General features: G+C 28.9%; 1 protein-coding gene across 3 annotated transcripts in view; it reads left to right on the forward strand.

The window, feature by feature from the left end:
• Window positions 1-11,514, forward strand: part of LOC107444050 (putative sodium-dependent multivitamin transporter) — a 50,191-nt gene extending 38,677 nt beyond the window's left edge. For all 3 annotated transcript variants that reach the window (XM_016058099.4, XM_016058100.4, XM_016058101.4), the window contains exons 7-13: window positions 46-181; window positions 916-1,123; window positions 2,131-2,285; window positions 3,960-4,195; window positions 6,318-6,427; window positions 7,835-7,935; window positions 11,236-11,514. In XM_016058099.4, coding sequence (XP_015913585.2) covers window positions 46-181; window positions 916-1,123; window positions 2,131-2,285; window positions 3,960-4,195; window positions 6,318-6,427; window positions 7,835-7,935; window positions 11,236-11,331 — 1,042 coding nt within the window. In that variant the 3' untranslated portion in view covers window positions 11,332-11,514. The remainder of the gene's footprint in view (window positions 1-45; window positions 182-915; window positions 1,124-2,130; window positions 2,286-3,959; window positions 4,196-6,317; window positions 6,428-7,834; window positions 7,936-11,235) is intronic.
• The last annotated feature ends 2,240 nt before the right edge of the window (window positions 11,515-13,754 follow it).

Consider the following 13,754-nt stretch of genomic DNA (forward strand, 5'->3'; position numbering starts at 1 on the left):
AAATTATCGTAAGTACCTATTAAATTGAGAATATTTCTTCCACAGGGCATTGTGGTACAGTATTCCACTGGGTTGCTCATTTCATTTACTGGCTTGTTTGTCTGGCGTCATTGTCTATTCATATTTTGCAGAATGTGATCCTTTAACCCCGCCAAACAACCCAATACACAAAGGCGATCAAGTAAGAATTTTTCAAGAATTTTAAGACTTTATGTTAAATTAAAGTATAAAATTTATAATACTATAATTCGCATAAGTAAGATTTGTCAGTTTGATTTAAGTACATTATTTTAATTTCGCACGTGCAAATTCAAATGAAGATACAACCACTAATGAATATTGAGTAACATAAGTTTTTATATTTAAAGCAAGTGGTTGAATAAACATTTTTCTCGAATAATTGGTAACCATACTCTAAAAATATCAATTCTACCTACCTTTGTTTCTGTACATGATCTAAACTGCCAAGTTGATATCATAGAGCAGCAGTTATTATTGACAAAATTCTTTATGTCTTACAAGGAAAAAAAATTCTGGTAAAATTACCGTACAGTATGGTAATAGCATTTATGGTTAAAAAAACATTATTCTGGTAAAAAAAAACTAATAATTTGGTAGTTGTTTTCATTCATATGACAACGGTTTATCAGAAATTCTTATTTTCAAAATTATAATTCTTATTACCTCACATTTAATAAAGTATACAAAACTGAAATGTAAATTTAAGCGAATAAATGGTTTTCATGCCATGCTCTAAGGTATCATGATAAAATTTTTAAGCCATAAAAGCATATTTTATGGAGGATTATTGCTGAACGTGCTATGCGTTCAGAGTACTAGATGTAAAATATTTTTAAATATTATAATTAAAATCAAAAAAATGATGTATTTATTTTGGAATGTTTTTCTCTCTAGTTGCTGCCATATTTCATGATAAAGAGCTTAGGACATTTTCCTGGGTTGCCAGGTATTTGCATCTGTGGAATTTTCAGTGCTTCTCTCAGCACTGTTTCCTCTGCAGTGAATTCTTTGACTGCAGTGACAATGCAAGATTTAGTACGACCTTTTCTTGAAGCAAAAGGATTTTCACAGGACAAATTGTCTTTTGCTGCACAAGTGATAAGTTGGTGAACAATTTTTTTGTGCTAAACAAATTCTTCAGTTAAAAATAGAATTATAAGAAAGTGAAAAAAATTAAAATGTTTTATTTTCATCATGTTCCATTTAAAATAAAAAATAATACGGGTTTAATTCAGAACGTTACTTCCATCGTAAAATGGTGGTGCTAAGTCATACTTTAAAATATCCTTTGAATGTTTTGCGCAGGGATAAGATTTTTTAAGCAAAAATTTTCATTTATCTCAAAACATAAACTATTTTCTGAATTGCTTTTGAACTTAAATATTACTTTATAAACATTTTATGTTAGTATTCTTGAAAAACGAGAACAAAATTTAAGAATAGACAATTGGAAAATATATTTACTTTGTTTTCAGATTTAACCATTTTTGAATAGTGGAACAAATAATATTTTTTTTTCATGCTTGACCCTTTGCAGATGGGACACTGTCCCTTCATAAATTTTTTTCTGGCGCTCTAATTGCACGCGAAAATATGTTTTGGTGTTTTTATATGTAATTGAGTTAAATAGTTACTAAAAAAATCTGCTAGATTATCGTAATTATATTTATACTAAAATATAAAATCCAAAAAATGTATTCTGATATTTTTTTTCCATTCATATTGAAGAATTTATTTATAATTTATTTTGTAAATAAGGAAATTTCTGTATTGAATAACCGTTTCTGATAGATCTAGACAACCGCAAATAAGTGGAAATTTAAAAAAAAATATTGCTTGAAAGTGAGTGGTTTAAAAGACACCGGTGTTTCATGCCGTATACCAAAAACATAAATTATTAAATATAATTATTGTTTTATTATTACATACAATATTTTTCATTTATTTTCACCTAATTTAATACAAAATAATGAAAAAAGTATGAAGAATATGTTAATAGAAATTTTGCGTCTAGGGATTAAATTAAAGTCATTATTCTTGACAATTACACTTATTAATTTATGTTTCATTTACGTTAGTATCAAGTTTAGAACAAATTATTATTTACAGCTATGTTCTTTGGTGTCCTTTGTATTGCCTTAACATTTTTAGTAGCTACATTTGGCAGCATTATTCAAGCTTCATTCATTGTTTTTGCAATACTTGGTGGTCCAGTCTTAGGAACATTTTTACTCGGAATGCTGACGACAAGAGCTAATGAAAAGGTAAGCAGGAACATTATACAGGGGTATCCAAAACCGCATTTTATGAGTTAAAAATTGAACATTAACAATCTCATAAAAAAGAAAGAGCAAAAGTTTCCACGTTTTTCAACTAAGTGGTTAGCCCTGATTGCTTCACATACAAAACAACTACAACACTTACACAGCTACTACCCCAGACACCATTCATGCAACTATCCTAACACAAGGGGTTTTAAATAAAACTTACCGTTATATAGACCGTTTGTATTCCTTTTATATTTTAATTTATATTTTATTTAGAATTAATTAAATCATAGCCATCTTTTTGAATAAACCTGTATTTGTATAGTTCACATGTTTAATTATGAAAACTTGCACAGCAAGCCTTGGCCCTCTATGGGCTGTTGCGCCACTGAGTTTAGTTTAGTTAATATATATTGTGATTCTTTCTAAAATTCATATATATATATAGTATATGTATATAAAGTCGTTGCCGAGAGGAAGGATGAAAACAGGTCTTAGGCGGGGAGAGAGGGCACAATATTTACTTAATAATTATTTGAGAGAGGTCAATTATCCAAGTGACACAAAATCATTATCCTCCTCAGTAAAAGTAGGGAAAATCTTGCAAAGTAAATCCGTAAAATAGGGCTAGGGGAATTCAGCTTTCTCACGAGTTAGCAAAGGGAAAAATGCTAATTATATATATATATATATATATATATATATATATATATATATATATATATATATATATATATATATATATATATATATATATATATATATATATATATATATATATATATATATATATATATATATATATATATGTATATATATATATATATATATATATATATATATATATATATATATATATATATATATATATATATATATATATATATATATATATATATATATATATATATATATATATATATATATATGTATATATATATATATATATATATATATATATATATATATATATATATATATATATAAGCGTCAAAGTTCTAGGGGCTGTCATAGCTTTTTATATTAAAGACAGAGGTCCCAAACAAAAAAAAAGTAATACCTTTAAGAGACAAAAATGTAATAAAAATGTCATATTAAAAAATTTATTTAAAGAGATCATGTACATTTTTCATCGAATTTTCCACGTTTTGTTTAATGTGGGAAGTTTATATAAAGTAATCGAGTGTAGTAGAGAAATTTCTAGTAATATTGGCTAAGATTTTATTGTTTGTTGAGACTTGTGCTTGTTGTATACGTTATCTGACTGTCCCTAATAGAAGCTATTATATTGCTGGTTCAAAACTAAAACTACACTTCTGCACTCACTTCTCATGTTATTTGAATGAGAAGTGAGCTCCGAAGTGTCGTTTTAGTTTTGAACCAGTGATATGATTTGAATTAAATTAACCACTGCTTTTTTAAAAAAAAAATTACATTAAATGTTTTTGATATATTGTGTTGAATCAAACATTAAACTTACAAAGATAATGTTAAAGCATATACCGTAAAACATGAATTTGAATGAAACATTTTTGTTTCCAGCGTTAATTATTTTAAAACATAGAAAAAATCACCTCACTACATTATGTTATGGTATATTAAATTAATCATAAAATTTTACGACACAAAATGTAACTTTATTTTCATAAATATTCTTTTATAACAATATAGGGTGCTGTAGTGGGACTTTTAGTTTCAATTGCAGTGGCTTCTTGGATTAGCTTCAGCACATCTTACCATGGGCCTCAGCCAAAAATTCTTCCGGTTTCTGTGGCTAAATGTCCTGTTCTTAACATATCGATTGCTGAACAACTTTTCCTGTTGAATGATACAGTTCTGTCAAGTGCAAAAGACATTGACAAGTACGAGATCCCGGTTGAACCGAAACTTGTACAGTCTTCAGATGAGTAAGCATTTTTATTCCATTTTACCTTATTCATAACTGTCTTTAGTGATATGCGAGAATGCTAACCCAATTACTTCCCTCGATATTAAATAATTCTCGAAAATTCGAGATTTATTAACTATTAAACTAGTAAGGAAAAGATTACTATTCAGACCGCTTTATATAACGCCCAACTGCAACTACATTGTAGAAATTTAGTAATTTGAAAGTGTCATATTTGTTAATGGACTTAACACAAAGTTTATTTTTATTTTCAATATTGTTGCTCGTCAGTTACTACAATTATAAGCGTTATTTTGTTGGAATGTTTTCTCATTTTTCTTGTTTTGTTTCGTGTTATATTTTACTTTGCAACTCAAAATCTAAAATACTTAGAAATTTAAGACTGCGAAGGTATATAGAAAAATGTACAAGAGGGAAAATACTTTGTTTGGTTGATCTGTATCCCTCTGAAATACAAATAAGGAACTTAATTTTGACCTCTGTTCGGTTGATCTGTATTCTGCCGAAATGTTAATACGGAACTTAAATTTGACCGGCTGAAAGATCCGTTTTTTATGAATTTTGTATCAAAATTACTGTATTAAATTTAATGAAAATTTAAGTGCTTTATCATGATTTTTTTAAGATTTTTGCTTCACATATTGATGATTTATCCATTGTTAAGAAAAAATTATCTTTCACGAGATCTTTATTTCTTTATTTTATAAGTTTGAGCTAAACTATATAATAAACAAAAGTAGCAATAAATAAATAAAATAAAAACATAAAATAAAAACATAATATAAAAACATAATAAAATAGCGATAAAAAAACGCTTCAAATTTGAGTGGTTGTAAGTCTCTTCAACATTGAAATTACTTTTAATTTATCTCTTCTAATTTAGTCTCACAATTTGAAATTCTTAGGTTAAATTTTTATTTATATAAAGATGTTATTATTTAAAAAATAATTTTGAAACTAATTATTTGTAGAGTAAGATTATTTTTCATTCGTTACGATTACGATTTTATTCGTTACGATTAACATACTAGTACAATTTTCTTACCGGCAACTCCAATAATCGCATAGTTGGAAAACAATATGTTAGGTGTTTTTGTTGAAAATATTGAAGTTTAAGGGAAAGAAAATGATTATGTACCGGAAGAAAGTAAAGAGGTTGGAAAGGAGCTCACCTTCCTAACACTCATCAAAAAAAGAAAGTTTTATCTTTTGCTTTTGAAAGGTGCCTCTGACCTCTGTCATTTATCTTGTATATAACTACCTTTTTATTGTTTAGAACAAACTTTATTTTATGGTTTGGAGCCATTATGGTGTTATATGATATAGTTGCACATTGCCTAGTCATTGACTTTAAGAGGTTACAAACATTACATTGTTGACTTTTAGAGGTTACATGGAAACTTTAAGAGGTTACGAACATTCTTTAACCTCTTACAGTATCGCTATTGCAAAGTACTAAAACGACGGATCTTTTCGCACACTTTTCAAAAAATAAGAGTTGTTATTTCATAATATTCAATTTTTATTGTTTTAAATATTCATTGTATAAATTAGTCGAACTTTTTAAATTTACTATTGTTTGTTATGATAATTAAAGCAAGCTTTGAACAATACAACAATTAAAAATGTTTATATCAAGGGTTCCAAAAATGACCGCCGGTTTGAAAAATTATCGAATAAAAAGCCGAATGAAATAGAAAGGTAGGAGTGCCATATTTTGCTTAGAAAATCAGAAATTCTTAGTATATTTTTCGTTATATTTTTCAATATTTTTCATTATTTTCATCCTTAATATTTGATTGGTTTCAATTATATTTTTCATTATTTTCATTGTTTTCTTCTTTAAAATCTTCAAAATTGGAACATTAGAATTTTTTACTAAGCAAAATACATCAAACCGTACATTTTGATCTCCTTCTATGTGATTGATTTTTCAAAATCACCTGTTAAACTCAGGTATATAATGTATTTCACAACACATGACATGCCGAGGAAAATAAGTATAAACATGTAAATGTAAAGTATATTTGTTTGTATGGTATACTTTTTAATTATATCCAACTTACACGGCTATTAAAGGAAATAAATTGTTTATTTATGTTTTTTTTTTTTCCTTTTAGAGATATATTTCCACTGTATAGAATTTCCTATATGTGGTTCGCTCCCATTGGTTTCATCTTTTCATTTGTTATTGGATACGTCACGAGTATTCTTATAAACATGAAAACAGGTAACAGTATATTAGTTGCTAAATAATATCACGAATAAATTGCTCAGTTTGTATTTTCTATTTTTCTATAAGAAATGATAGTATGGGTGATTAAAAAAAAAATCACAAAATGAAATGCTATAGATTAGTTCTAACATTAAAATAATTCCAAAACTGGCCTTTTTTAAGTAAGTGATCTAATTTAAGTTATTATTTAAAATTATTTAAGATAATCTAAAAAAATGAATAATAACTTTATTAACAATAATAAGTTTTATTTACAGCACATAAGCTGCAAATACACAGAACTCATAAAATGAGTAAACAATTTAGAGAGAGCAAGTAAAATATAAAGATTTTTAAATAAGTTGAAAAAATTATTAAAAAATGGAATTTTAAAATATTCACAAATATCAAAACTATTTAATTTACAAAAAAAATTGAAAATTAAAATAAGGATAAGATATAATCTTGTCATCAGCTCTCACGATTATTTAAGAAAAAAATAGTGCTTTCTTATATTGTATTAATGCAGCCAAAGCGCTTGAATTCACTACTTGTTTTGAATATTAAATTTTGAGTTTTATTCAGTATTTTCTTGAATTTTTATTTTCTGTTTTTGCTTGATTGCTTTATTTTGCAATTTATATTCTACATCTTTTGCTCAATAAGTTTTATTTACTTTTAAACCTTTTGGTGCTCCTCATACTATTGTATTGATATGTTTTGCTTTGGCTATATTAATACAATTTTAGAAAGCACTATTTTTTTCGGATATAATCGTGTGAGCTAATGACGAGATTGTATCATTTCCTTGATTTACTTTACTTTCCAATTTATTTTTTATTGAATAATTTTAAAAAACGTAAACATTTTATTTCCTCTAAAAATTTTTTTATCTTTTTCTTTGTTTTTTCTATATTTTTAACTTCTCTCTCTTTTTTACACTTTTCTTTCTTCTTTTTATATTTTTATATCTCTTTTAATAAAGCGAAATAAACTTTTTGATAGCATATATTTCTCTCAATACAGTTTTAAAAAAGGCCATTTAGAAATGATATCATGGAAAATTCTTTGGTGCAAAGTTTCTTGGTGGGCAGTGGTAGTAATAAATATAAATCCAATTAGTATTACGTTGAGCCATAAGTACTACGTTACCAATTAGTATTACGTTGAGTCGGTACTTAATTAAATAATAAAATAAATATTTGCAGCAACGTTAGTAAGGTGTTAAATTGTACCACATTTTCATTTAATTTGACTTTTGTATCGAGTATTTAAGTTTAAGAAGTATAATATGGTCCAACTACCACCACCATATTGACATTGCGTGAAATTTAACTGGTATTACAAAACAATCATTATTTTTAGCAGTATATTTGACTAAATTTTAATTTTAAAAGCTTAATAAGATTTTTTCCTGTTTAGGTAAAACAAAATATGTATCACCTGAATTGCTCAGTCCTGCAGTAAAGTGGTTCATTCAACAATCCCCAGATGTTTTAGAGAAAAAAGAAGTAAAATTTCCGGTATGTTTCTTGTTAGTCATTTTATTGATATACATTTTGTTATTAATAGATAAACATGTTATGCCAATTTTGAAAATACTCAAATATTCTGATTTAAAAACAGGATATATAGAGAATACTGATTGATTGCAATTACTTTTACTCTGCTTAGCTGCACAGTTTGCGTTCTGTTCGACAGTTTCACTGAAACTAGGTACATACGTTGCATGAACTAATAAAAAAAAATCTGTAATAATAGTTAAAAAATCATTTTAAATTTTGATTAAAAAATTGCAAGCATTCAAAATCAAAAAGTAACTGTAGACGCAAAATTTTATTCAAACATAACACATTTTCTACGTTCATTCGTTTTTAGAAAAGGGTGACTATCAAATTTCAGGCATTTTTGAAATTGAAATAATTTTAAAACTAAAATTGATCATTGTTTGATTCCTGCATATGCGTTTCTCATCAATTATTATAGTTATAGCATAGAAATTGAAGTTCAGACTTGTGAGGATCTTATAAGTCATTATTAAACAAAATAAATAAATGAAATAATTAATAAAAAGTAAATAAATACAATAACAGGTCACGAACGGTGCAATTTTACGTTACAACATAGTTCAACTACGTTTTACAGACTAAAATAGTATTTAACAAATCGGACAGCATGAAAGAAAAGATCTTTTGAAAATCATAAAAACTTCATGAGTAAATCTTTCATCTCAAGATAGTTTTTTAATATGATTATTCCAAGATACTGAATTATAAAACCCTTAGAAAACAATGATTCCTTGTTATCCTTGATAGCCAAGATAAAACAATATTAAAAAACTGGTAGTGCCATCTACTGAGTAATATTTAAAATGATTGCCTTTGATAACAAACATCTAATCTCAACAGACCGGACATTTCTCTTGGGCAATACAAAACAATAAAAAAGTACAAGGTGATTTAAAAAATCAAAGATATCATTTAGATTTATTACAAAATGAATTTTTCATAAAATGAAGTTATTTTAAGTATTTGAAATCGGAAAAATATGCAAAATAAATTTGACTTGGTCGCTTTGGACGTACATGTTCATAACGAGAAACAGAGAGTACAATCACATCATAAAGGGTATCTCGAAATATTCCATCGATGTGACGTAATATGCTTACTTCCAATTAAGTTTAATTTGAAAGCTGTTTCAATGCTCGAATTGTTCAGTTTGAGTACCTTATCTTCAATTCCTTTTTTTCTTCTTCAGACTTGGAAGATTAAGAAAAGTGACATCTATCGGATAATAGATGAACTAATTTTATTGTAAATTTCTCTTTCGTTATAACGCATACATTAAGAGGACGCCATATCGCGGAAGGAAATTTTCGTCGTAAATTCTCTTTTTCCTTAATTACTAATTTAAAATTTAAAAGAAAGAAAAAGTAACTTCTCGCAAACCTTAAGTAAGTCATGAAATTTCGATTTGCTGAAAAAAGTACTTCAAAATATATAAATGCAAACAAATTATTAGAAAATAACTAAGTTGCGTTATCCTAAGTAATTATCTCGTAATTAATGTTCATTCATATATTTAAAATTTTTTTTTCAGTATTTGAAACTTCATGGCTTACTCTAGGTTTGTCTCGATTACTTTTTCTACGCTTGAAAATTTAAATTAGCAATAAAGAGAAAAGATAATTTGCGATAAAACTTTTCTTTCTCGGTATTTCGTTCTATTAAGTTTCATCTCTATATTCATCCAGAGCGGTCACTATATTAGTCGCAACAAAATAAAAGTAATTACATCCACACTGCATACACTGTATATCCTAATTCTTAAAATTTACAGTTGAGAAAGTCGCTTAGTAAACCGTTTCCTGATTATTTTATATATTCCAAAGATTTTTCTAAATTGTTTAACATAAGAAAATTAATTTTTCTTTCGAATTTAACTTTTAGGATTGCTAAAATTTTGTAAGTTTTTGAACCTTATTATTACTCAGTAAAATGTGTTTGTGCGTAGTTGCCACCATCTTTGGTGTTGAGGTAAACGAAGTACATTCTTAAGAGTACAGAACTGTAGTTATAGCGTAAAAAATTTCATAAAATTGACGAAACAATTGCTTGAAACAATAATTACTAAAAATGTGCTTGTTTTTTAAGCAAAATAATTTCGCAGTAGAACCATAAATTTATTTTATTGCGCATGAAAATATTATAATCAGTAAACAAAGTGAGAAAAAATGCATAAATAAATAAATGAAACAATAACAATGAAAAAATCAGTACAAAATGTGACTACATGCACTTTTTGTTTCATAATGTAACATAATATATATTACTGTCTATAAAATACTATAGTTACTAAACATTGATATACAAAAATTTTAAGGTCAAATCTGAACAGAAGAACATTATAATGCAAGGAATTAAATGCTTAAAATATTTATCATTTTTTTTTCATTAAATTTTTTAGATAGAAAGATAGAATATACAGATTTAAAATAAAAATCTTAAAATACAAATTAAGTTTAGTGATATTTATTTTCTTGGTGGCTGAGATCTTAGAAAATACTCTTATATTGTAGGTTTAATAAAACCAAGCAAAACGATTTAAACCAAATCCCAAACTAAATAGTACAAAACAATATTGAGCACTCTGGCTCAGGAGATAAGGAATTATCCTTCCAATGAGGAGAACTGACTCGGCGATGCCTAGTCGATAATGCCACCGATACGAATTCGAACCCGGCTCTCACCAACCAGGGCTCTGATGTAAATTATCCTCAGTGGTAGACGGATCTTACGTTAGAGTAAATCTTTTGAAATTACTGTATTGTATGGAAATTACATTTCCGGAAAAATAAAAAAATAAACCATAATTCTTTTTGATAAAACCAAAATGAGCCGTGGTAGTTTAAGGGACAGAGAATTCGCCTTCCAATGAGATGCACCAGGTTCAAGTCACAGCGAGGGTTAAAATCCTCTTGTCATCAGCCAAACAGTGGGAGATTTTCGTGGTTTTCCTCTCTATGAAGCGCAAATGTGGGTTTATTCCATCAAAAAGTTCTCCACAAAGACAAATGTCTCCCAATACTTGATCCAAAAGTTTTCCTGTGCTCTGAATTGGGTTGAAACTTACAAGGATCCGGATTTAAATATTAGTAGTGGTAAACCAAAAATTGGATCGGCTGTTCAGCGGCGGTTATGAACGAAAATATATTATTAAAACTCAAAATACAAAGTATGCTTCATTTCCAAGTTTTATTATTTTTAAATAAAAGAAATGGAGCGTTAAATATTGTAAATTAAGAACTACTTTTTATCTTTTAGGTAAAAGTTGAACTTCAAGCAGTTTACAGAAAAACTAAAGATAATGAAGCGATGAAAAAAGCCAAAGAAAGTTCATCGGAAAGCTATAAATTTTAGAAATTAATAAAAATATTGACACATTATTTTATATTATACATTTACATCTTGGAAAACATGTTCGAATCTATTTTAAACAATTACATTGTCATGAATCAAAACGATGTGAAATTATTTTTGTATTCATTAGCATATACATACACTTTGTACATTTTTAATAAAATTGAAATTTTTTGATTTGTATTATGTTTATAAGTATTAGAAGATTTTCAATATGATAATTTTACAAATAATTTTTGAGTAAGTAAAAATTATTTTCTAACCATCATTTACATTAACTAACAATTTTAATATTGAAGATTTACCACATACATCACCATGATCCCCTCTAAATATGTCCTCAACACGACCCCCCCCAAAACTGCTACAAATAGTAATTATGCAAACGCGACAAGGAAATGCGTAGTAAAAAAATCTAAAGTAAAGCAATTAAGATATAGGGTAACACAGAATTTTTTAGTTCATCTTATATTGTATTGATTCTAATAGAAAACTTAAAGCAGAATACAGGGCCATATAGGATAAACCAAATAGTGAAGGAACACTACCCAGTGAAGGAACATTTCATATACACTGGTTATCATAAATTAAGGAAAATTCACAAAAATCGCGATAACTCAAGAAATTACACATGGAATTTTATGAAACTTACCCACAATATACAACACATAGTAAGGTATTAAACAACATAAAAAGAAATTATCAGACATTAATAGTAGTATAGAAATTAGCACATGTATAAAATAAACAAATTGGAAGTATCGGTTTGCAATAGAAAAAGTACCTTTAATATGGAATATGATTGCCTCTAGAAGCAATACAGCACAAACAGCGATGTGTGATGCTTTCAATTATGCGGTCTATCAGTTCAATAGGAAGTGAGAGCCATTGCTCTTGTAAAGCAGTTGCAAGCGTGGCAAGGGTCTGAGGGGGCGGATTGATGGCAGATACACGCCTCCCTAGAGCATCCCAAACGTGCTCGATAGGATTCAAGTCCGGGGATCGAGCTGGCCACTCCATGCGAGTAATTGTTTCCTGTTGAAGATAATCATCAACAATGCGAGCTCTGTGTGGTCTTGCATTATCGTCCTGTAACAGGAAGCAATCACCAATTGCCCCGGCATATGGGCGCACATAAGCATCAAGGATGTTGTCTCGATAAACCTGAGCATTCACGGTTCCCCTTGGAAAGACATGGAGGTATGTGCGCCCTCCTAAGGATATGCCTCCCCAAACACAGACACTGCCTCTTCCGTATGCATCTCTTTCACGGATGTTTGATGGATGATAACGGGTCCCAGGTTCTCTCCATATCAAATAACGTCTACTGTCACTTTCTAGACTAAACCTGGACTCATCCGTAAAGAGAACAGGCCTCCATTGATCTGACGTCCAGTGGACATGTTGTCGGGCCCACTGCAAACGGTCTCTCCTATGGCGTGATGTGAGCGGCACGCAAATGGCTGGTCGTCTCGCATACAGACCACCTTCGTGGAGCCTTCTGCGCACAGTTGACGTTGACACCAACCTTCCGGTGGCTGCAGCAAGAGAGGATCTAAGATGTGTCGGAGTAGCGGTTCTATTCCTGCGTGCACTTAATGTCAAATATCGGTCATCGGCACTGGTCGTAACAGTTGGCCGTCCTTGACTGAACCTCCTAGATGCCGAATCTGTGGTTTGAAATTGCCTCCAAAGTCTATGAACCACAGATGGACTCACATTTAGCCATCTGGCCACTTCTGATTGACTCTGCCCTGCCTCTAGTCTCCCGATGGCTCTCCATCGTAGTTCTTCAGGCAAATGATGCCTAGAGGTCATTATTACGAATTGGCTATCTCAGATTTTCAATGTCGCAATCACAGTAAAATTTGTGTGCTTTCTCTCAAACTTGGACTTTTATGCTCCAGGCAGATGACGTAAGCCGAGTGCAGCGCCACTAATTTGCATATTGCAATTTTACTCAGCTACTCTTAGTGGACAACATATGCAAATTTTGCACGGTTTGGCTTACTTTTGAAAGAGTTATCGCTATTTTTGTGATTTTTCCTTAATTTATGATAACCAGCGTATATTGATTAAAAATAAGAATTTGATAGTTTTTTTAGATTGATTGGTAACAGTAGCTTATTGCCAAACAATAGGAAGTCATCTAGCAATGTTTTGGATTACCTGGTCAAATAGACTTCTTTGGAAAATTTTTTGAATTTGTTATTATCTCTGCAACACCTTGTTTCTTTGAAAAAATTATAAGGTGAGTGTTTGTATTTATATGTTTGAAGTGGAATTAATTGCATGTAATAGTTTTATTTTTCTCACTGTGAAAAAGAGAATTCAAATTATAGTTATTGAAGTTACGATTTATTTATTTTTAATCATCATAGCATAATAAAGTACTTAGATAAGAGGCTGTTTATTCACTGGAT

The sequence above is a fragment of the Parasteatoda tepidariorum genome, chromosome 6 (genome assembly GCF_982258835.1).
Source record: "Parasteatoda tepidariorum strain Cologne lab strain chromosome 6, Ptep-v5.0, whole genome shotgun sequence".
NCBI lineage: Eukaryota > Metazoa > Arthropoda > Arachnida > Araneae > Theridiidae > Parasteatoda > Parasteatoda tepidariorum.